Source organism: Hyla sarda, chromosome 2, assembly GCF_029499605.1.
Source record: "Hyla sarda isolate aHylSar1 chromosome 2, aHylSar1.hap1, whole genome shotgun sequence".
In the NCBI taxonomy this organism is placed as follows: Eukaryota; Metazoa; Chordata; class Amphibia; order Anura; family Hylidae; genus Hyla; species Hyla sarda.
The window spans coordinates 432,795,094-432,819,228 of record NC_079190.1 but is presented as its reverse complement, the minus strand read 5'-3'; the positions used below and the strand labels follow the sequence as shown (position 1 = coordinate 432,819,228).

Below are 24,135 nucleotides of genomic sequence, written 5' to 3'. Positions count from 1 at the left end.
TTTGAATTTTCCACAATAATAACCATTACACCATTGAACGATTGTTGCATGTGATTTTTAAAGTAAAATTTTCAAAAAAAATACACAGAGGGACGAACTCTGCTTCTTTATTTCATTAAAAAATTATTTTATAGAAGAATGTCTTTTGGTGGTCCACCGCCCTGCATTATTGAGTCTTCTGGACTCTTGAATATGCGCTTGTTCTTAAACAAAGGTACAAAAAAACAAAAATGGTGGTCAGGGCTATGGAGACGTTGCGCCTACATCTCACGGCCACATGAGCCCTGTGGGTGCTTGTGAGATTAGGTTCTTTGTACCCACACGGCGGGGTCCGGGACACAAAGTTTGATTTAAATTTCAAAAAAAAAAATCACACATTTCAATGTTCTCCTCATGCTGCAGCCAACTCCAGGCTGCGTCATTCTGTTAATATATAGAGAGCACTCGCTGTCCTGAATTTTCGTTAAAATTTTTCGTAATTTTTTTTTCTTTTTTATTATGGATTGTGAAGCTTTGGTGCGTACTCATGCATCAGCCAACTCCAGCCTGTGTCATTCAGGCAATATATGGTTTACTGATGGCGCTGCTGGGCCTGGGTCTAGGAATTTCAAATTTTCTCATAGGTAGCACCTGCTATCCATAAGTCTTCTTCATAAATTTCTACAATTGTTGTGTTTTTTTGGAGGGATTGTGAAGCCCTAGTTTGTACTCATGCATCAGCCAACTCCAGGCTGTGTCATTCAGGCAATATATAGGTAGCAACCGCTGTCCTAAATATTCTTAAATTTTTTTTTTTAAATGGTTGTTTTTTCTTTGGGATTCTGAAGCCCTGGTGTGTACTCAATGCTGCTTCCTGCTACACTCTGTCAGCCCCTTGGTCCTGTGACAGTGTCCACTGTGTCTTAAGCCTCCACTGCCCGGAAAAGTCTCAGTGGCCCTTCAGCATACCATGTGTGCAGGTCACGGCGGTGTCACGCTGTTCTTCACATGGTTTGCCTTGGCGAGAAGTCTTGGAAACAATGGCCGGTCAGGGCAATGGAGACATTGTGCCTAAATCTCACGGCCACATGAGCTCTGTGGGGGCTTGTTGGATTTGGTCCTTCATACCCACACGCTGGGGTCCGGGACACGCAAAGGTTGTTTTAAATTTCAAATCAAAAGATGATGGCGCTGTGTAATTCAGGCAGTATATGGGTTACTGATGCTGCTGTGGGGCCTGGGTCTGGGAATTTCAAATTTTCTCATAGGTAGCACCCGCTATCCAAAATCTTTTTCAAAAATTTCTAAAATTGTGGTGTTGTTTGGGGGGGATTGTGAAGCCCTGCTGTGTACTCGTGCATCAGCCAACTCCAGGCTGTGTAATTCAGGCAATATATGGGTTACTGATGCCGCTGTGGGGCCAGGGTCTGGGAATTTCAAATTTTCTCATAGGTAGCACCCACTATCCAAAATCTTTTTCAAAAATTTCTAAAACTGTGGTGTTTTTTTGGGGGGGGATTGTGAAGCCCTGCTGTGTACTCGTGAATCAGCCAACTCCAGGCTGTGTCATTCAGCCACTATATGGTGTCCTTATGCTGCCAACACCTCCACACTGTGCCATTCAGCCACTATATGGTGTCCTCATGCTGCCAACACCTCCACGCTGTGCCATTCAGCCACTATATGGTCTCCTTATGCTGCCAACACCTCCACGCTGTGTCATTCAGCCACTATATGGTGTCCTCATGCTTCAGCGTCATCCAAGCTGTGTCATTCAACCACTATATGGTGTCCTCATGCTGCCAACACCTCCAGACTGTGCCATTCAGCCACTAAATGGTCTCCTCATGCTACCAACACCTCCACGCTATGTCATTCAGTCACTATATGGTCTCCTGACACTGATGCCACCACCAGGCTCTGTAATTGTGCTGCTGTGCGGCAGTGATTCTAAAAGTGATGCCGGTAATCTACATGTTATTCTGAATAACAGTATTATTTCACTAACCCAGCACACTCCATATGCGTTTTAGCAAAGTGTTCTATAACCCTATAGAGGCTGTATGTAGGTTAGAAATAGCCTTTTTTAATATAGATTTGCCGCAAAAAATTCAGATCAAAACAAACTTTATCAGAAAATTCGGCGAATCGGCCGAATCGAATTTCTGAAAAGCTCGCTCATCTCTAGTTACTTGTTACACTTCTTCCTATTTCCATTTTCTTAATGGGAAACTGACAGGAGGGTGTCCTGCACAAACCTCAACACACAGGCCTTTAGTGCGGATAATCCTTTTTCTAACAATGCATATCTTACCTAAATCCGTCCACTTGTTGTGGTATATCCAGCAAAATGAATTTATGCTAATACTGGGAAACTAGCAATGGGAGCGTTCCCATTGCTATTTTCACAATACTAATGTCTTCATCTCTCGGCTGTTTGGCCCGCCCCTCCATCAATATTCACTGTTCCTACAGCAATAGCGATGACACAGCTCCCGATTCCGTTGCTGAGACACACGCCAGCACCAGGGGCAGTGAATATTTATAAAGGGGTAGGTGGAACGACTGGGAGATCAAGAACAATTGCTAAAAGAGCAATGGAAACGCTCCCGTTGCTAGTTTCCAGAATTAGGATTTACATTTCATACATGACACAACAGCTGGACAGATTCAGAAAAGAGAAGCATTGTTATAAAGAGGGTCACCTGCACTATAAGACCGTGTGTTCAGGTTATCAGTTACCCATTAAGAAAAAAAAAAGAATTGTTAAAGGGGTACTCCGGCGCTAAGACATCTTATCCCCTATCCAAAGGATAGGGGATAAGATGCCTGATCGCGGGGTCACGCCCCCTCCCATAGGCTTGCATTGAGGGGGTGGAGCGTGATGTCACACAGGGGCGGGGCCATGACGTCGCAATGCTCCAGTGGCGGGACCCCCATGATCAGGCATCTTATCTCCTATCCTTTGGATAGGGGATGTCACGATGCCGGCTGGCAGGAGGTGGATCCTCTGTGCCAGAGAGGGATTGGCGTGGACCGTGCTAGTGGACCGGTTCCAAGTCACTACTGGTTTTCACCAGAGCCCGCCGCAAAGCGGGATGGTCTTGCTGCGGCGGTAGTGACCAGGTCATATCCACTAGCAACGGCTCAACCTCTCTGACTGCTGAAGATAGGCGCGGTACAAGGGAGAAGACAGAAGCAAGGTCGGACGTAGCAGAAGGTCGGGGCAGGCAGCAAGGATCGTAGTCAGGGGCAACGGCAGGAGGTCTGGAACACAGGCTAGGAACATACAAGGGAACGCTTTCACAAGGCACAAGGGCAACAAGATCCGGCGAGGGAGTGCAGGGGAAGTGAGGTATATACATGGAGTGCACAGGTGAACACACTAATTAGAACCACTGCGCCAATCAGCGGCGCAGTGGCCCTTTAAATCGCAGAGACCCGGCGCGCGCGCGCCCTAGGGAGCGGGACCGCGCGCGCCGGGACAGGACCGACGGAGAGCGAGTCAGGTACGGGAGCCGGGGTGCGCATCGCGAGCGGGCGCCACCCGCATCGCGAATCGCATCCCGGCTGGAGGCGGTACCGCAGCGCACCCGGTCAGTGGATCTGACCGGGGCGCTGTAGTAGCGAGGATGAGGCGAGCGCTCCGGGGAGGAACGGGGACCCGGAGCGCTCGGCGTAACAGTACCCCCCCCCTTGGGTCTCCCCCTCTTCTTGGGGCCAAAGAACCTGAGGACCAAAAACTCAATTTTTTCGTGAAGAGGTCCGATGCACATTAGGAGGGGTTCCGTGCGGTAACGCACGGCACAGTCCAATCTTTCATTGTTAACACAATTGATGTAGAGGGGTCTGGCGAGACTGGTCACAGGGACGTTGAACCTGTTGATAAGAGAGGCCAAAAAAAAATTTCCTGCAGATCCGGAATCCAAGAAGGCCATAGTAGAGAAGGAGAAGGTAGAGGCAGATATCCGCACAGGCACAGTAAGGCGTGGAGAAGCAGAGTTGACATCAAGAACTGTGTCACCTTTGTGCGGAGTCAGCGTACGTCTTTCCAGGCGGGGAGGACGGATAGGACAATCCTTCAGGAAGTGTTCGGTACCGGCATAGTACAGGCAAAGATTCTCCATGCGGCGTTGTGTCCTCTCTTGAGGTGTCAAGCGAGACCGGTCAACCTGCATAGCCTCCACGGCGGGAGGCACAGGAACGGATTGCAGAGGACCAGAGGAGAGAGGAGCCGGGGGGAAAAAACGCCTCGTGCGAACAAAGTCCATATCCAGGCGGAGTTCCAGACGCCATCCGGAAGAACGCATGTCAATGCGAGTGGCAAGATGAATGAGTTCATGTAGGTTAGCAGGAGTTTCTCGTGCGGCCAGAACATCTTTAATGTTGCTGGATAGGCCTTTTTTAAAGGTCGCGCAGAGGGCCTCACTATTCCAGGACAACTCGGAAGCAAGAGCACGGAACTGAATGGCGTACTCGCCAACGGAAGAAACACCCTGGGCCAGGTTCAGCAGGGCAGTCTCGGCAGAAGAAGCTCGGGCAGGCTCCTCGAAGACACCACGGACCTCAGCGAAGAAGGACTGGACTGTGGCTGTGGCAGGATCATTGCGGTCCCAGAGCGGTGTGGCCCAAGACAAGGCCTTTCCAGAAAGGAGACCACGGCAGAGTCTAGAGTCCCCATCAAATTTGTCCGGCAGGGACAAGCAGGGGTTAGGAGCGGCCGGACGCTGCGGAGGAGTTGCAGGAGCCGGCGGAGGAGATGGTTGTTGCAGTTGCAGCTGCTGTGTCAGTGACAGCAGCTGCTGTAACTGTGACTTCAGTTGCTGTGTCACGGTGGTCAAGTATGCCAGCTGGTGATTTCGTTGGGTGATCATCGTGGAAATGTTGGCAAGACTTGACAGCGGCACCTCAGCGGAATCCATGGCCGGATCTACTGTCACGATGCCGGCTGGCAGGAGGTGGATCCTCTGTGCCAGAGAGGGATTGGCGTGGACCGTGCTAGTGGACCGGTTCCAAGTCACTACTGGTTTTCACCAGAGCCCGCCGCAAAGCGGGATGGTCTTGCTGCGGCGGTAGTGACCAGGTCGTATCCACTAGCAACGGCTCAACCTCTCTGACTGCTGAAGATAGGCGCGGTACAAGGGAGAAGACAGAAGCAAGGTCGGACGTAGCAGAAGGTCGGGGCAGGCAGCAAGGATCGTAGTCAGGGGCAACGGCAGGAGGTCTGGAACACAGGCTAGGAACATACAAGGGAACGCTTTCACAAGGCACAAGGGCAACAAGATCCGGCGAGGGAGTGCAGGGGAAGTGAGGTATATACATGGAGTGCACAGGTGAACACACTAATTAGAACCACTGCGCCAATCAGCGGCGCAGTGGCCCTTTAAATCGCAGAAACCCGGCGCGCGCGCGCCCTAGGGAGCGGGGCCGCGCGCGCCGGGACAGGACCGACGGAGAGCGAGTCAGGTACGGGAGCCGGGGTGCGCATCGCGAGCGGGCGCCACCCGCATCGCGAATCGCATCCCGGCTGGAGGCGGTACCGCAGCGCACCCGGTCAGTGGATCTGACCGGGGCGCTGTAGTAGCGAGGATGAGGCGAGCGCTCCGGGGAGGAACGGGGACCCGGAGCGCTCGGCGTAACAGGGGATAAGATGTCTTAGCGCCGGAATACCCCTTTAATGATTAGTACATATGACATATCACCAGTCATGCTTGGAGTAAAGAAAGATTGGTTTCTTATGAACATTTCCATTTTGTAATTAGATATCTTCTATATTATTGTTCTTTTTTCAGCCACTAAGGGAATATTTATAACCTGAGATGTTCATTTACACCTGTTTTTCCATTCTCATATGTTCCTTGCATCTGCAAAAATCTTCAAACATTCCCTTGTGTTTTGCTTTATTTGTAACATAGTCACTTTTAAAATGGTCCGAATAATGTTATATTTTAAAGAATGGCATATTAATTATAATATTCCCATTTTTTGCTGAGGACAGATATTTTTTTTTTTTTACTGCTCACAAATCTTTTCTTTCCAGGTGCTACTGAAGTAATACATGGGTTAATAATAGACAAGGCCCAGAGATTACAGCCTGAATAGGAAGCATTAATTCATTTTATCCTTGTTCCTGTCTGCAGTGACTCAGAGCTTCTGATTTCTCGGTTTAATTTTAACCTCAGTCTGCGACTGTGCTTTTTCCTTGTGACAGACAATTCTGCAGGTGCTGGGGACAGAGAAAGGTGTTTTGGTTTTATGGATGGGGAGGAGGACAAATGGTTGAGCAATGAACTCATCAGAAGTAGGGTTATAATGGAAACATTTTTAAACCCATGAAGCCATAGAAGATAGTGAGTAGAATATTAAGCAGTGAATCACGGTCTCCATGACATTCACCTCCCTTTGCAGTTTGCAAAGTAAAAAAATTGCTGGTCATGCGACAGAGTGTTGTTTCAAGATAAATAACGTTTTCACACCTCAATACAATTGTTGTGCCAATTTAAGGAGCGCCAGTAGTGTCATTCAACCAGAAACCCAAAACTGTCATATTTATCTTAAAGGGGTACTCCGCCCCTAGACATCTTATCCCCTATCCAAAGGATAGGGGATAAGGTTAGATCGCCGCAGTCCCGCTGCTGGGGACCCCGGGGATCGCTGCTGCAGCACCCCGCTATCATTACTGCGCAGAGGGAGATCGCTCTGCACGTAATGACGGGCAATACAGGGGCCGGAGCATCGTTACATCACGGCTCCGCTCCTCGTGACGTCACGGCCCGTCCCCGTCAATACAAGTCTATGGGAGGGGGCATGGCGGTCGTCACGCCCCCTGCCATAGACTTGCATTAAGGGGACGGGCCGAGATGTCTTGAGGGGCGGAGCCATGACATCACGCTGCTCCGGCCCCTGTATCGCCCGTCAATACGCACAGAGTGAACTCGCTCTGTGCAGTAATGATGGCGGGGTGCCGCAGCGGCGAACCCCGGGGTCCCCAGCAGCGGGACCGCGGCGATCTAACATCTTATCCCCTATCCTTAGGATAGGGGATAAGATGCCAGGGGCGGAGTACCCCTTTAACTTCCAGGTTCAGATCACTTTTGATTTTCCACAATTTAATCCATATTTAGTAATTCCATGATATACTTGTATCACTGAGAATTTCTTCCTTTATATAAGCATAGGCAACAGCATAATTGGCGCGCAGTGTATGGACCCCTGTGACCATAGTTACATTATCGGATTCAGAAATATGTACATTCACCGCTAATATTTTTCTAGCCTCTACAGTGGTTTTCCTGAGATAAACAATTGTAATGATTCTTTATTGCTTCATTCTTTGTAAACTTAACTATTTTATTTGAATACGGTTTTTACCAAACCAACTAGAGGTTTCCTAATATTTTAGATTCTTAAAGGGGTACTCCGGTGGAAAACTTCTTTTTTTTTTAAAACAAACTGCCAGAAAGTTAAACAGATTTGTAAATTACTTCTAGTACTTATAAACAGCTGTAGGCTACAAAAGAAATTCTTTGCTTTTTGAATTTCTTTTTTGTCTTGTCCACCGTGCTCTCTGCTGACACCTCTGTCTGTGTCAGGAACTGTCCAGAGCAGCATAGGTTTGCTATGAAGATTTTCTCCTGCTCTGGACAGTTCCTGATACGGGCATCAGGTGTCAGCAGAGAGCACTGTTGACAAGACAAAAAAGAAATTCAAAAATAAAATAATTTCTTCTATAGCATACAGCTGCTAAAGAGTACTGGAAGGATAAATATAATTGGTTATATATTATGATTATATATATTAGCCATCAAGACACTATGTAGTTTTTTTCACATTTGCACATACTTTTTTATAGTAGCATATTTGGATAAATTATGCTTTGTTTACAGCAATCCTCTAGGATCAGAGGAAATGTCTTTTAGGCTGCATTCACATAATTATTTAGGGGTACGGCAGTCGAATTCGGCAGGAGAGTTTATTCATATCAATGAGCTTGAAGGAATCAGCTAGTTATTACGGTTGTCTCATTTTTGATCCGTATCAGTTTTTGTTGTTGGACTGAAAAAAACGTGGTCTGCTGCAGTTTTAGTCCGGCAACAATAACTGATACGGTTCAAAAATGAGCCAACCAGAGTCACTAGCTTACTCAGTCCGGCACATTGAAATGAATAGGGTGCGGCATGGGTCTGACAGGACCCCAAATCGTGATGTGAATGCCACCTTAATAACTGCACTTCCTCAACTATGTACATATGTGAAAGCATCTCTGAGTGGATTCGATTTTTGTATTGTGAATTCATAGTATCTTCTAGATTTACAGAAGTTACCATTATATAATAAAGGTCCATTAGGCATAACATATCTAGATCTGTCAAAATGGGATGCCTAAATATGCATTCATGAAAATGAACCTGTCATTTATGATAAGTTTTCAGAATTAGCTGTTGTGTATACATAAAGAATTACATGATTTCTAAACAGAATATGTCTCGTGTTTTGCATGTATTATCAGTTTTCAACAGGCTCAGTTTCTAGCTGTCAGTTGTGCCACCTCCAAAGTGGGCAGTGACTAGATGCTGTTTCTCTCTCTACATTGCAATCAAATAGAAACTCCTTCTGTCCCATCGATCATATACATTAAAGCAGAATGGAGGACATTATACAGCAGTAATCTGCAGTATAGGTGTGAATCGGGCACTGGGATAAGACAACAATACATATAGTAGGGCCAAAAGTCGTGTCCATGTTTTTATTTTTATTGTGCAGCTCCTCCATCATATACCCCTATTTTCCTCTGTTTAGACTTCTATGTGCAGAACTGTTACCTGATACATAAATGAAGTTAATAATCTATCTTTTTTCCGCCTTTCTTAAAACAGATTTAAAGGGGTTATCCAGGAAAAAACTTTTTTTAATATATATCAGCTGGCTCCAGAAAGTTAAACAGATTTGTAAATTACTTCTATTAAAATGTTTTAATCCTTTCAGTACTTATGAGCTGCTGAAGTTGAGTTGTACTTTTCTGTCTAAGTCCTCTCTGATTACACCTGTCTCAGGAACTGTCCAGAGTAGAAGCAAATCCCCATGGCAAACCTATTCTACTCTGTGCAGTTCCCAAGACAAGCAGAGATGGAGCACTACTGCCAGACAAAAAAGAACAACTCAACTTCAGCAGCTGATAATTATTGGAAGGATTAAGATTTTTTTTAAGAGAAGTAATTTACAAATATGTTTAACTTTCTGGAGCCAGTTGATATATAAAAAAATATTTTTTTTTCCTGGAACACCCCGTTAAGCAGTAAACTACCACCGGGTCGATGGGGGTGGGGAAGGGGGTCACTCACATGTTGCAAATATATCTGACTAGTGATTTCTGGCCTTGCCACTGATTCTAGAGTAATATAAGAGACACATGAACTTGTGGCATTAACAGTTATGTTTTGTTGAATGTTTTGCACTGTGACTTATCTCAAATTTTTGATCTACAATAGAGTTGTCTGTCTAAAATCAGGCTTTGTATTTGTCAGAAAAATCTAATTTCTCTACTGCATCCTCAGTTTTTGATGAAAATATTAAAGGAAAACGGTCACCCATTCACCCACACTAAACTCAAAACACCAGGTTATAGTGCGGGTGAACAGGAGAGCGATGCAGGGTCACTGACTCATATATATGTACCTGCAGTCTGCGCCCGGTTCCTCTAAAGAACCTTTTCTTTCTTCTGCAAATTGCCTGCTGGAGGCGGGTCCGGCTGGTTTTGAATATCATGGTCAGTGGTCACGTGATTTCTTGTGCCTACTGAGTGCTCCCGTGACCAGCGACCATTAATATTCAAATCAACCCAGTGGGCCCAGCTCCAGCGCGCTGGAAGAAGCCGAACTTCAGAGGGACCGGGAGCCGGACTTCAGGTATGTAAATAGGTAGGAAACCCTGCATCGGTCTCCTGTTCACCCACACTATAACCCGGTGTATCGGGTTTAGTGTAGGTTAACGGGTGGCCGTTTTCCTTTAAGGTAATGGACTAAATTTTTAGTTAATGGACTAAATCATATAGTCAATATCAGTAATATGAATTATCTTGTCTAACAAAGTATGATCATGACCCATTACCCTGACACCATTGCCTTTCTAGACAGAGGAATATGCCATATTTAAAGAAGCACATTGCCACCATTATAATCAGGTTTTTAGCATTTCAGCCATTTGGTCTGTTTGTCACAATCATGAGCCAACATTTCACATGCTGCAGACCTATGAGAGAGCGTGTGGAACTGAAGGCTCCCTGCGCCACCATGGTATCCAACTGTACCTGCGTCCTGAGTTGACAGAGCCCTGGAGATCTAGGCATAGGGCCAACAATCCTGGGCTTGTGCTCTGGCCGCCTGGTGCTAGCAGAGTCTATGTTTGACTTATCTTTGATACCTAGGATGAATGCCTCAGCAAAAATTGAAAACTTTTAGAAATTTGCTTAAGAAGATAATCAGTATTACGCTCAGTCATTCTATCCTCCATGGGAATTGTCTGAGATAAGCAGCAAATAGCTGGGAGACAATTAATCATAGGCGTGATAGTTTTCTCTACACTATTGTTATCAGTTTAATATGTTCTTTTGAGTCAAACTAATAGAATTGTAGCATACAGTCAGGATTTTGGATTTTACATAGTCAATAGTGCACACCAAATTATTCATTATAACAGCAGCCAGTAAGAGATAATAGTAATGTTTAGTGCTTATAGTGAGCATTTCATTGCTATTCATAGTTATAGTCATTGTCTTGGCTATATTTCCTTTCCAAATGAGTGAGTATGTATTTGGGGGAGGGGGGTCAACCAAGGAATTGACTGTTATCGTAATGCGGGGGTCGGTCACACCCCTGTGATGTCATGGCCACGTCCCTCAATGCAAGCCTATGGGAGGGGGCGTGACAGCCGTCACGCCCCCTCCTATAGGTTTGCATTGAGTGGGCATGGTCATTACATTGTGGGGGCGTGGCCAACCCCTGCAGCACGATAACAACGTTCAGAACATTTAGTTCCGAACGCTGGCCAGTGGAGTGCCCCTTCAATTCCATATTGACTGCCCACTAGTTTGTTCTTCCTGGCACCAATATCTTAGCTATACAAGAAGTAAAGAAGAAGAACGTTGATGTTGGTTGACCTCTAGCATGGATGTGAGTATACTGTACATAGATACTATGTGCCCTGAACCTGCCTGTTTTTCCTATTGCAGGAGGGCGATTCACTTGGGGCCATGGAGAAAGTTTGCAGACAACTGACTTACCACCTCAGCCCTCACTCACAGTGGAAACGTCAAGGTATCGTGAAGCGGAAGCCGCAGGCCTGGTGAGTCACCTTTCCAGAAACAGCAAGCCTTGACAGCTCATGGATCTGTACTTGGTATGAGTGATCTGCGAGTGTTTTCATTGAACACATTGCTTGTTTATTTTGCCTCCTGTGGTCCTCCCTACTTGTTTTGTATACACATGACTTGCTATGAAAGCCCTGGGCTTTTACGTGACCCAGTTATATAAAGTAACCTATATCAGGATTCCTTTTTCTAGGCTCTTAGCAGCCTCTAATAATGTGCTGGTTTATCTCCTGCCGGCACGCCATTACAACCTCCTTCCATATAATTACCTTTATTGCAAATTTTTTTTTATTCAGAGCCATCGTGCTATTCTTATCACTAGACAGTGTACATTGCAATCTATCAGCTCTATGTAATGTTCAGAGCTGCAGACATGCGCATATAGCTCATAGGCGATACCTGATTCTTAGCTGATGGCTGTTTGCAAAGTTATAAAATCATGTTTAACCTCTAAGCTCCAGAGGCATATAGGTTGCACTGAGCTGCAGCATGCATGCACCCAGCATGGCATCTACACAATGTAAGGAGCTGTCTGATTTTGGTTCCATTAACCGCGTGTTTCTGGCACCATGGCTCTAACAAACAGTTGAACGACAGGGAGCTGGGTTCCAGAAAACGTGGCTTCAGGCTCCTGGATTCTCTTGGTAAAGCATTGACTTGATCCACCAACCAACCGCTAATGATATCATTTGTCATTATACATCATGAGGACCATATGCCTAGTATACATTATTCGTGAAAGGTATATAAAAGCTATGACTAGAGCCACCACCTAGATCCCATGACTAATGCCTCCATACACTGTGATGTCCCATTGTATAAGAATATACATTGTACATTCACAAGGCAATATATAGGTGTACCTTCAAGCTTTTCTGAATGCATCATGTTATCACCAAAGATAGATGTGACTATATGTTGTAATGACCTTGATATGTACATTATACACTAATAAAATAAATATTAATGTACGTTATTGAAATAAAATTTTACTGGACAGAGGATGTTACATTTTTCTGTTTCGTGCTGCAAAACTGACAGCATGAAGAGCAGCTATATTAGTTGTCATTTTTGAAAATGTAAGCTAAATAATTTTAGGGCTGGGCGGTATACCGATTCATACCGAATACCGAAATTTTTGTGCTGCACGATATGAATTTTAACCTATATCGTTTGGCCCCTCCCCCTCAGGAATGAATGAATTGTCAGCCCACATCGGGGAACTAATCATATGTGACCCGCGAGCACTGTTCTGCCCCCCCCCCCCCCAATTAATTATTAGCCCAGCGCTGTTGCGGCCGCCGGCGCTGGCACTCTATACCAATGGTCTTCAACCTCCAGATGTTGCAAAACTACAACTCCCAGCATGCCCGGACGGCCGTTGGCTGTCCGGGCATGCTGGGAGTTGTAGTTTTGCAAAATCTGGAGGTCTGCAGGTTGAAGACCACTGCTCTATACTGTATCCCTATGCCCGGGCTGCAAAAGGTAAACGAAATAAACTTTAACTCACCTTCCCCGTCGGTCCGGACCAGCTTCCTAGGGATGGAACGTCGGAAAGCCGTCAGCCTATCACCGGCCGCAACGATGTTCCGCCTCGGTCGGTGATAGGTTGAGTGCACTGTCATGTAAGAAGCCGGCCAAGGCGGAACATTGCTGCGGCCGGTGATAGGCTGAGGACTGTCCGACGTTCACGTCCCCAGGAAGAGTGTAAGACCAACGTAGGAACGTGCGTTAAAGTTTATTTTTGTTTACCTTTTGCAGCCCGGGCATAGGGATACAGCTATAGAGTGTCAGCGACGCCAGCCACAACAAACAGGAGGACGAGGAGGGCAGCGCTTGCGGGTGACAAATGTGAGTAGTACCCCGATAGGGACAGCGCAACGCTGGGCTGATGATTAATCTGGGGTGGGAAGCAGAACAGTGCTCGCGGGTCACATGATTTAAAGGGGGGGGGAGAAATACCGTCATATACAGTGCAACGGCAACAAGTTACAAAAATACTGCAATACACATATTTGGCCATACCGCCCAGCCCTAAATTATTTCATAAGTGACGACCAATATGGCTGAAAAACTTGGCCATAAAATATGACCATTTTTATGTAGGGTTTTCTAAGTTTCTCACATTTTGTAGTTGGTTATGCAAGTACACCAGCCATAGGGCCCACTGTTTATTGCAACAGTGCTGCAATTATTGGTATTCCATTCCAGTTGTATTATTTTGACTCCTGTCATGTAAGTCGTAGACTTGTCAAGCAGGTTGTTGTGGTTAGCACCTAGATGAATATGCAGAATGTGTTATTAAAGCTCGCAAACATGATGCGATGGGTTGTCAGCAGAATACTAAAGAAAGCAGTATGTTATCTGGGTGAATATATTTGTATACCATAGCAATTAAAGTCAATCTATAGTCTGAAGATAAAAATGTCTGCATGTCATTATTTGTGATTGACATTAATAAATCTATAATCTTACCTTCCAGCATTCTTTGTAAATAGTAGATCTGTAGTTCTGAAGTGTAGCTAAAGGAGCGATTTCTTCCTATACTGGGTCCATTTGATAATACATTTCCTCAAAACTACTCAATTAAATAGAATATATAGAGTATTATCCAGAGAGTGCTATGTAGTTCCCTGGACATAGATTTTTCCACATAATAAATAGGTAAATGCCTAGATGCTGCCTTAGGTGGCCCAGATAAATGGTACATATAGTACCCAGATAGTGTATAAGATGTCTAATTTAGTGCCATACTAAAGGGGTATTTTGGTGGAAAACATAAAAAAAAAAATTTAAATCAACTGGTGTCAGAAAGTTAAACAGATTTGTAAATTACTTCTATTAAAAAATCTTTACCCTTCCAGTACTTTTTGACAGCTGTATGCTACGGGGGAAATTCTTTTCTTTTTTTTTTATTTCTTTTTTGTCTTGTACACAGTGCTCTCTGCTGACACCTGATGCCTGTATCAGGAACTGTCCAGAGCAGGAGAAAATCCCCATAGCAAACCTGTGCTGCTCTGGACAGTTCCTTACACGGACAGAGGTGTCAGCAGAGAGAACTGTGGGCAAGACAAAAAAGAAATTGAAAAAAGAAAATAATTTCCTCTGTAGCATACAGCTGCTAATAAGTACTGGAAGGGTAAAGATTTTTTTAATTAGAAGTAATTTACAAATCTGTTTAATTTTCTGGCACCAGTTGATTTAAAAAAAAAATGTTTTCCACCAAAGTACTCATTTAATAATGTGCTTGTTCATTTCCATAAACTTTGCTTAAATAAATAGTACACATGAATGTAAGAAACTTTTCCATACAATATTTTACATAAGTGAGTCCACCTCTCACATTTATTATAACATCTAACATCTTATTATATCTTTTCATGTGACAACACTGAAGAAATGACCCTCTGCTACAATATAAAGTAGTGAGTGCACAGCCTGTATAACAGTGTTAAATGTTCTGTCCCCTCAAAATAACTAAGCACACATCCATTAATGTCTAAACCTTGGCAACAAAATGTGAGTACACTCCTAAGTGGAAATGTCTAAATTGGGCAAATGGTGTCAATTTTTTGTGTGACCACTATTATTTTCCAGCACTGCCTTAAGCTTCATGGAATGAAGTTCACCAGAGCTTCATAGGTTGTCACTGGAGTCCTCTTCCTCTCCTCCATGATGACATCACAGAGCTGGTGGATGTTAGAGACCTTGTGCTCCCCTACCTTCCATTTGAGGATGCCCCACAGATGCTCAATAGGGTTTAGTTCTAGAGACATGCTTGGCAAGCTAATTTTGACACTTATAGCCTAAGACATATTTTTGTAAATTCTTTAAATTTTTTCAGATCCTTAAAGGGGTACTCCTGTGGAAAACTTTTTTTTCTTTAAATGAACTGGTGCCACAAAGTTAAACAGATTTGTAAATCACTTCTATTAAAAAAATCTTAATCCTACCAGTACTTTTTAGGGGCTGTATACTAAAGAGAAATCCATCATTTCCTCTGATGTCATGACAACAGTGCTCTCTGCTGACCTCTGCTGTCCATTTTAGGAACTGTCCAGAGAAGGAAAAAATCCCCATAGCAAACATATGCTGCTCTGGACAGTTCCTAAAATGGACAGCAGAGGTCAGCAGAGAGCACTGTGGTCATGACATCAGAGGAAATGCATTTCTTTTTGGATTTCTCTTTAGTATACAGCCCCTAAAATGTACTGGAAGGATTAAGATTTTTTTTTTAATAGAAGTGATTTACAAATCTGTTTAACTTTCTGGCACCAGTTGATTTAAAAAAAAAAAAAAAGTTTTCCACGGGAGTACCCCTTTAACAACGGAGGACGTAAATGTACATCCTGGTAAGGTGGTACTTAACGCACCAGGATGTACATTTACGTCCTAAGCATAACCGTGAGCATCGGAGCGATGCCCGGATCATGAGCTGCAGGTCCCGGCTGCTCATCGCAGCCAGGGACCCACCCGTAATGGCGGACACCCGCGATCCCGCGAATGTCCGCCATTAACCCCTCAGATGCCGTGATCAATACAGATCACGGCATCTGCAGCATCGCGGTCACTAAAATGGATGATCGGATCGCCCGCAGAGCTGCCGCGGCGATCCGATCATCCAGCACGGCAGACGGAGGTCCCCTCACCTGGCTCCGCTGCCTTCCTGGTGTCATCTGCACTGATCTGCCTTCCCGCAGACCAGAGCAGAAGATGACCGATAATGCTGATCAGTGCTGTGTCCTATACATAGCACTGAACAGTATTAGCAATGCTTGCTATGAGTGATTGCTATAAATAGTCCCCTATGGGGACTATTAAAGTGTAAAAATAAAAGTAAAAAAAAATAAAGTAAAAAAAAATTTGAAAAACCCCCTCCCCAATAAAAACCTAAATTGTCCCATTTTCCCTATTTCACCCCCAAAAAGTGTTAAAAAAAATATTTTATATACATATTTGGTATCGCCGCGTGTATAAATATCTGAACTATTAAAATAAAATGTTAATGATACCGTACGGTGAACGGCGTGAACGTAAAAATAAAAAAAGTCCAAAATAGATGCTTTTTTAGAACATTTTATTCCCCAAAAAAATTTATAAAAAATGGATTAAGAGTTCTATATAAGCAAATATGGTATCAATAAAAAGTACAGATCACGGCGCAAAAAATTTACCCTCATACCGCCGAAAAATGAAAAAGTTATAGGTCTTCAAAATATGGGGATTTTAAACGTACTAAATTAATTAAAAAGTTTGCGATTTTTTTTAATGTGCAACAGTAATAGAAAAATATGTTATCACGGTTATCATTTTAATCGTATTGAACCAAAGAATAAAGAATACACGTAATTTTTACCGTAAATTGTACGGCGTGAAAACAGAACCTTCCAAAATTTGCAAAATTGTGGTTTTCTTTTTAATTTCACCACACAAATAGCATTTTTTTTGGTTGCGCCATACATTTTATGGTGAAGTGAGTGATGGCATTACAACAGACAACTGGTCACGCAAAAAACAAGCCCTCATACTAGTCTGTGGATGAAAATATAAAAGAGTTATGATTTTTTGAAGGCGAGGAGGAAAAAACGAAAACATAAAAATTTAATTGTCTGCGTCCTTAAGGCCCAAATGGGCTGCGTCCTTAAGGGGTTAAAGAGTTCTTGCCATGTTGAACTTCCAATGACCAGTATTAGAAAGTGTGAGAGCAATAACACCAAATTTAAGACACCTGCTCCCTTATTTAGACCTGACACCTTGTCAAGATTAGACATTAAAGGGGTATTCCAGGCCAAAACATTTTCAACTGGCTCCGGAAAGTTAAACAGATTTGTAAATTACTTCTATTAAAAAATCTTAATACTTTCAATAGTTATTAGCTTCTGAAGTTAAGTTGGTGTTTTCTGTCTAACTGCTCTCTGATGACTCACGTCCCAGGAGCTGTGCAGTTCCTATGGGGATATTCTCCCATCATGCACAGCTCCCGGGACATTACATCATCATTGAGCAGTTAGACAGAAAACTTCAGAAGCTAATAACTATTGTAAGGATTAAGATTTTTTAATAAAAGTAATTTACAAATCTGTTTAACTTTCCGGAGCCAGTTGATATATATAAAAAAAAAAGGTTTTACCCCTTTAATGGCTGTGTGTTGAGTTATTTTAAGGGGACACAACATTAAAAACAGTTATACAGGTTGTGCACACACTACTTTACATTGAAAGAGAGTGTTCTTACTTCAGTGTTGTCACCTAAAAAGATATAATAAAAGATTTACAAAAATTTGAGGGGTGTATACGCTTTGCAAGATACTGTATATCTTATAAAAAAAAATGCCTCTTTCTCATTTTATAAAGCCCCCCACACACACACTAAACTTTATTTACTCTGAAAAACTGCTCAGTTCCATCCCATGTTTACAAGACAAACTAGCAGCTCACTGAGTGATCAGCTTACATGCTTCCCACACAAGTCTATTGAGAAGTGATGAAGGAGGAGCGAGTTCAGAGCGCAGAGAAAGACTGAGAGACTACCAAAGAAGTAACCATAGGGGAGATTTACCAAAACCCATTGCAACCAATCAGATTGCTTCTTTTATTTTTCAACCCCTTAACGACGCAGGACGTATATTTACGTCCTGCGCCGGCTCCCGCGATATGAAGCGGGATCGCGCTGCGATCCCGCATCATATCGCGTCGGTCCCGGCACTCATCAATGGCCGGGACCCGTGGCTAATACCACACATCGCCGATCGTGGCGATGTGCGGTATTAACCCTTTAGAAGCGGCTGTTCGGGACCACCGCGGTGAAATCGCGGCGTCCCGTACAGCTTACAGGACACCAGGAGGGCCCTTACCTGCCTCCTCGGTGTCCAATCGGCGAATGACTGCTCTGTGCCTGAGATCCAGGCAGGAGCAGTCAAGCGCCGATAACACTGATCACAGGCGTGTTAATACACGCCTGTGATCAGGATGAGAGATCAGTGTGTGCAGTGTTATAGGTCCCTATGGGACCTATAACACTGAAAAAAAAAAAAAAGTAAAAAAAAAGTGTTAATAAAGGTCATTTAACCCTTTCCCTAATAAAAGTTTGAATCACCCCCCTTTTCCCATAAAAAAAAAAAACAGTGTAAAAAAATAAATAAATAAACATATGTGGTATCGCCGCATGCGTAAATGTCCGAACTATAAAAATATATCATTAATTAAACCGCACGGTCAATGGCGTACGCGCAATAAAAATTCCAAAGTCAAAAAAAGCTTATTTTTGGTCTCTTTTTATACCATTAAAAAATGAATAAAAAGTGATCAAAAAGTCAGATCAAAACAAAAATCATACCGATAAAAACTTAAGATCACGGCGCAAAAAATGAGTCCTCATACCTCCCTGTACGTGGAAAAGTAAAAAAGTTATAGGGGTCAGAAGATTACATTTTTAAACGTATAAATTTTCCTGCATGTAGTTACGATTTTTTCCAGAAGTGCAACAAAATCAAACCTATATAAGTAGGATATCATTTTAACTGTATGGACCTACAGAATAATGATAAGGTGTAATTTTTACCGAAATATGCACTGAGTAGAAACGGAGCCCCCAGAAGTTACAAAATGGCATTTTTTCTTCGATTTTGTCGCACAATTATTTTTTTTCCGTTTTGCCGTGTATTTTTGGGTAAAATGACTAATGTCACTGCAAAGTAGAATTGGCGACGCAAAAAATAAGCCATAATATGGATTTTTAGGTGGAAAATTGAAAGGGTTATGATTTTTAAAAGGTAAGGAGGAAAAAAACGAAAAAACGAAAAAACCCTGAGTCCTTAAGGGGTTAAAATGCCTCTGACAAATTAAAGAAGCAATAAGCAACTGCATATAGGCAAAATGAAACACGAAAGGACAACATTCCTGGGGAGAGAATTATGATATATATAGTATAGCCACCAACATAGCATTAAGAGTATTATATATACAATATAACCGCAGTTAAAGGTGTGGGCCGTTGTGTGAATGTCAGGATCTGGACTGGTATGCGGGGAAGACACGGGTGGTGGATCCTCTGTGTCAGTGAGGTGATGGCGTGGGCCGTACCAGGGGAACGGAATCTAAGGGGTTACTGGTTTTCACCAGAGCCCGCCGCAAAGTGGGATGGACTTGCAGCGGCAGGTAACCACCCGATAGCGACTCAACCTCACTGGCAGCTGAGACAGGCGCGGTACACAAGGACAAGGCAAGAGAAAGGTCTAGCAAGAGCTAGACCGGGATAGCACCACTCCAACGTATGTTTCGGTATGTCACCTTCGTCTGGGAGTGGCTTTATCTCGGTCCATCCGTCTATTTAAGTCCCAGAACACCAATCAGGATACAGACTTGAAGGATAATGAGGCATCGGAGCATGAACGCAACACGGACTGCCGCCCGGAAGCGGCCGCGTTACATGATCGCAGCATGGGAAAAGTCACATGACTGCGTTATGACATAGACGCGGCCCTCCGGATCCCCGGCAGCGCCGGCACATGCGCACCTGCAACAGGAGCAGCGTCTGTACTAATACAGTGCACTGAAATAGCGCATGGGAGATTTTAAAGGGGTACTCCAAAGGATAGGGGATAAGATGCCTGATCGCGGGGGTCCCTGTCACGCCCCCTCCCATAGGCTTGCATTGAGAGGGCGGAGCGTGATGTCACACGGAGGCAGCGCCGCAACGTCACAATGCTCCGGCCCCGTGATCGCAGTAATCAGACCCGGAGCGAACATGCTCCGGGGACTGATTGTAACGGGGTGCTGCATGCAAGATCATGGGGGTCCTCAGCGGTGGGACCCCAGCGATCAGGCATCTTATCCCCTATCCTTTGGATATGGGATAAGATGTCTTAGCGCCGGTGTATCCCTTTAAAGGCACAGAGGTATAAATAGAAGACATACTATGAAAGGAAATCATTATCATCCACAAGCGCAATACATTAGGTGTGTAATTGACACAATATAGATGCAAACTTATTATGAGCCAATGTAATGAGTATCAACAGGTTAAATATCAAATTGTCATAAATAGACATGAATTAATAAAACAGGTAAGTATCAGAGTAACCGCCAATTTGTAATGAAAATATAATAATGACAATAAAATTTAAATTAAATAAATATGTAACTATAAAGAAATTAAATAAATAGAGTGGAAAATAAAAATGGTGTCAAACATGTGAATAATACTTAGTTATATCTGTGCCAGCACTTATACAATCAACTGGGGTGTGTATTGAGAATTGCATATAGGCATATAAGCTATAGGCAACTGCATCACTCCTCCTCAACAAAGGTATCTCCCTACATAAGTATAAGGTCTAACCTCAGAGCTTAATTCACATTTGGGTTCACATTTGCTCTGCTTGTGGAGCTATGCCACAAATTCCGTTCATTTTGCAGGATCCGACGGAGAAAGAAAATACTGCAAGCTGAAATTTTTATTCAGTCAAATCCTGTGAAATAAGCAGACACCAGACAGTCAGTAAAGACCATTAGATCTCTTTAGATCCATTGGTATCAAATGTGCAACAGACCATCCATGGGCCCAAATGAGGTCTGCGATGGAGGCCGCTAACGGAACCTTGATGCAAATGTCAAACTAGCCTTAGACTGTCCACTGCTGTTCTATATTGCCCTCCATGCTGCTGCGGATTTTCAAGAGGTACTATAAAGAGGCAGAAAAGCTGGAATGTCATGTCTTTTCAGTAGCCACACCCGTTTTTCATGATGACCATGCCCCTTTTTCTGTTTTTCTCAGTAAAATGGAGAGTTGGTCAGATTTTATTCAATTCTGGTGCAAATTCTGGCACAGACAGAATCTGACAAAACATGTCGGGTTTGCAATAGTAAATCAGGGCCAATGTGTGTGTATGTGTGTATGTTCTAGCATCACTTCCAAACGGCTAAAGATATTAACATGAAACTTGGTACACATGTTACTAATATGTCAACAACAAACATAGGATAGGTAATTTAACCCTTACCCACCCCCATTTGCTTGGGTCAAGGCTTTTGTTTAAAGTCCCATACAAGTCTATTGGAAATAAATGTTACTGCACAACTTCCAAACGGCTGGAGATATTTTGATAATCCTTGGTCAAATGTTACTTATATGTCCAATAAAAATATAGGATAGTTAATTTAACCCTAAGCTACCCCCATTTGCAAGGGTTTGGGTTTTTGTTTAAAGTCCAATGCAAATCTATGGGAAATGTATGTTCCAGCATAACTTCTGTATGACTGGAGATATTTTGCTAATACTTGGTCACATGTTACTTATATGTCAAATAAAAATTAATAATAGTTAGATAGTCAACCCTAACCTATCCCCTTATGTGAAGGATGGGGTTTTTGTTTCTCTGCATCTCCGCTCTGCATCTACTGGTGAATGCGTCAGTCCGGCTGGCAAACAACACCCTCCCTGCATTCCAAGCCCCATTTTGCAAAGACATACCCACCTTTTAAGCTATACCCCTTTTATTTTCAGCTTACAATATCTTCAACACAACTCAGCCCCACCTGAGGACAGGATATGAGGATTAGAAATGAGGATTAGATATGAGGACAGGATATGGGGACGGAATAGGAGGATGGAATATGAGAATTAGAAATGGGGATTAGATATGAGGGCACGATATTGGGACAGAATATGAGGTCGGGTTATGAGGTCAGGATATGGGAACGGGATATGGGGATGGGATATGAGGTTGTGTTGTGGGTAGGGGATATGGGTACATGATATGAAGATGGGATATGAGGACTGGATATGAGGTTGTGATATGAGGTTGGGATATGAAGACAGGATATGGGGACAGGATATGAAGATGAGATATGTGGTCAGGATATGAGGACAGAATATGAGGACAAGATATGAGGACAGGATATGAGGATGGGATATGGGGACAGGATTTGAGGATGACATATGAGGACGGGATATGAGGACAGGATATGAGGATGGGATATGAGGTTGGGATATGAGGACGTTACAGGAGGTCGGGATATGTGGTCGAGATATTAGGACAGGATATGAGGTCGGCATATGAAGATGGGATATGGGGTCAGGATTTGAGGATGGCATATGAGGACAGAATCTTCCTCCTATGTCAGCTAGTAGTTATATAATGGTAAGTAGAGCTACTCACTAAATGTACACAGGAAAGTTTACCCTGGAAAATAACCTAAAACGAGAGGTACACTTTAAGACTGTCAAGGATAAGAAGTGCATACAGTGGTTGGATGGCAATGTATAGCATATTCTTCTATGAAGAGTGACTATCAATTAACCCTGCATGCTGTAATGCTAAGGAAATTTCAAGAAATATGGCCAACTTTATTGTGCTATGGTCTTCTAGGTAGAGCTTGTAGTGCTCTTAATCCAGGACAGTCATGCTGTTTCTCTGTGACCTTTCAGAATCTAGGATAGAATACATTTTCAGTCTTCTGTATGTGTAATGCTGCCCCCTGAACCTCTGTATGTAATGTTTTTTGTATAATTGTTATTACCAGGAATCATAGGGGACTCATCATCTTAGGAGGTGGTAATTAAAATATCTTGTTAAGATAAAATGCTCCCAAATGCAGGAGGCACAAGTCAAGCACCACTTTTGTAAAATACAAGAGCTGAAGCCATCGGAGATTGTGTTTGTGAATAAGATGCCTGCTCTGTCTTAATTGCTTTTCTAATTACTTCTTGGCCATTTTTTAGAACATAAAGAAAAGTGAAATGACTTCCGATCTTCGCCATTTCAGGAGTAATTTCTGTTCCATCTAAGTGTATAAAATGCAAGAGATCTGTACAATCACTTAGCAGCAAGAACAGCCTCCTGTGCACATCATTGTATTGAATCTATGTGATGAATCTTAAGCATCTTACATAGAATTGATTTCCAAGATCATAAAGTCATAGACTAGCTGCTAAGATGTGAGCTGCTTCTTTGCAACATCAATGCTTCACATTCGCTTTATTGTATTCATATAGATATAATCATTGCATTTTCTACTGTATATATTTCTTTTTTTGTTATATATATATATATATATATATATATATATATATACATACATACGGTTGAAGTCATATATTTGCATACACTTCAGCCATATTCATTAAAGCATACCTTCCTTTTTAAGTAGCTTTTTAGAATAAGTGTTGTGTTACAGTATGGAGAGAGCTGACTTGTTTTTCGGTTGGATTCCTAAGCTAGTGGGTGGAGCCTAACCTCTATGATGGCTCCCATATCACTGCACATGCATCCTGCTCCCCTTTTTCTTTATATCAGTTTCAGAAGCAGCAAGAGCAAGGAGGACATTATAGAACAGTACTTAACAGTCTATGCTTTGATACAAGTAATAACTATAATAATTGCTACAATCTCCTGAAGTCTATCTACAGTTTCCATGTTTCTGTCACTGTACAGTCCTGCCCCCTCTCTTTTCCTAAGTAAATAAATAATTAAAAAAATATGTTGGGTCCCCCCTATTTTCCAAAGCCAGCCCGATGCAAATCAAGTAGTAGCAGCCCGACATAACCAGGGTGGGAAGAGCCATTTATTCCCCCCCACCCCCCACCCTCCAGATCCTAATAATACCAATCTGCTACCACCTTACTCTTGGACCTTCATTTTTGGCGGTCCAGTCCTGCCGGTACCTGACTCTTCCCAGTACCCATGATGCCAGTTTGTACAAAAGTAATAAGGGAGGGGGGAAAGCGTTACCCTTTTTATGGGCTAATGCTAAGCCCTGGCTTGATACTAAGCCACACATAAGTCAGAGAAA

At 43.2% G+C, this 24,135-nt stretch overlaps 1 protein-coding gene across 1 annotated transcript in view; it reads left to right on the top strand.

Moving 5' to 3' along the window:
- The window catches only part of LRRC75A (leucine rich repeat containing 75A), a 405,228-nt gene that overhangs the window by 275,187 nt on the left and 105,906 nt on the right, over nucleotides 1-24,135 (top strand). Inside the window, exon 3 of the mRNA XM_056559114.1 lies at nucleotides 11,207-11,319. Within this exon, the coding sequence (XP_056415089.1) occupies nucleotides 11,207-11,319 (113 nt within the window). The remainder of the gene's footprint in view (nucleotides 1-11,206; nucleotides 11,320-24,135) is intronic.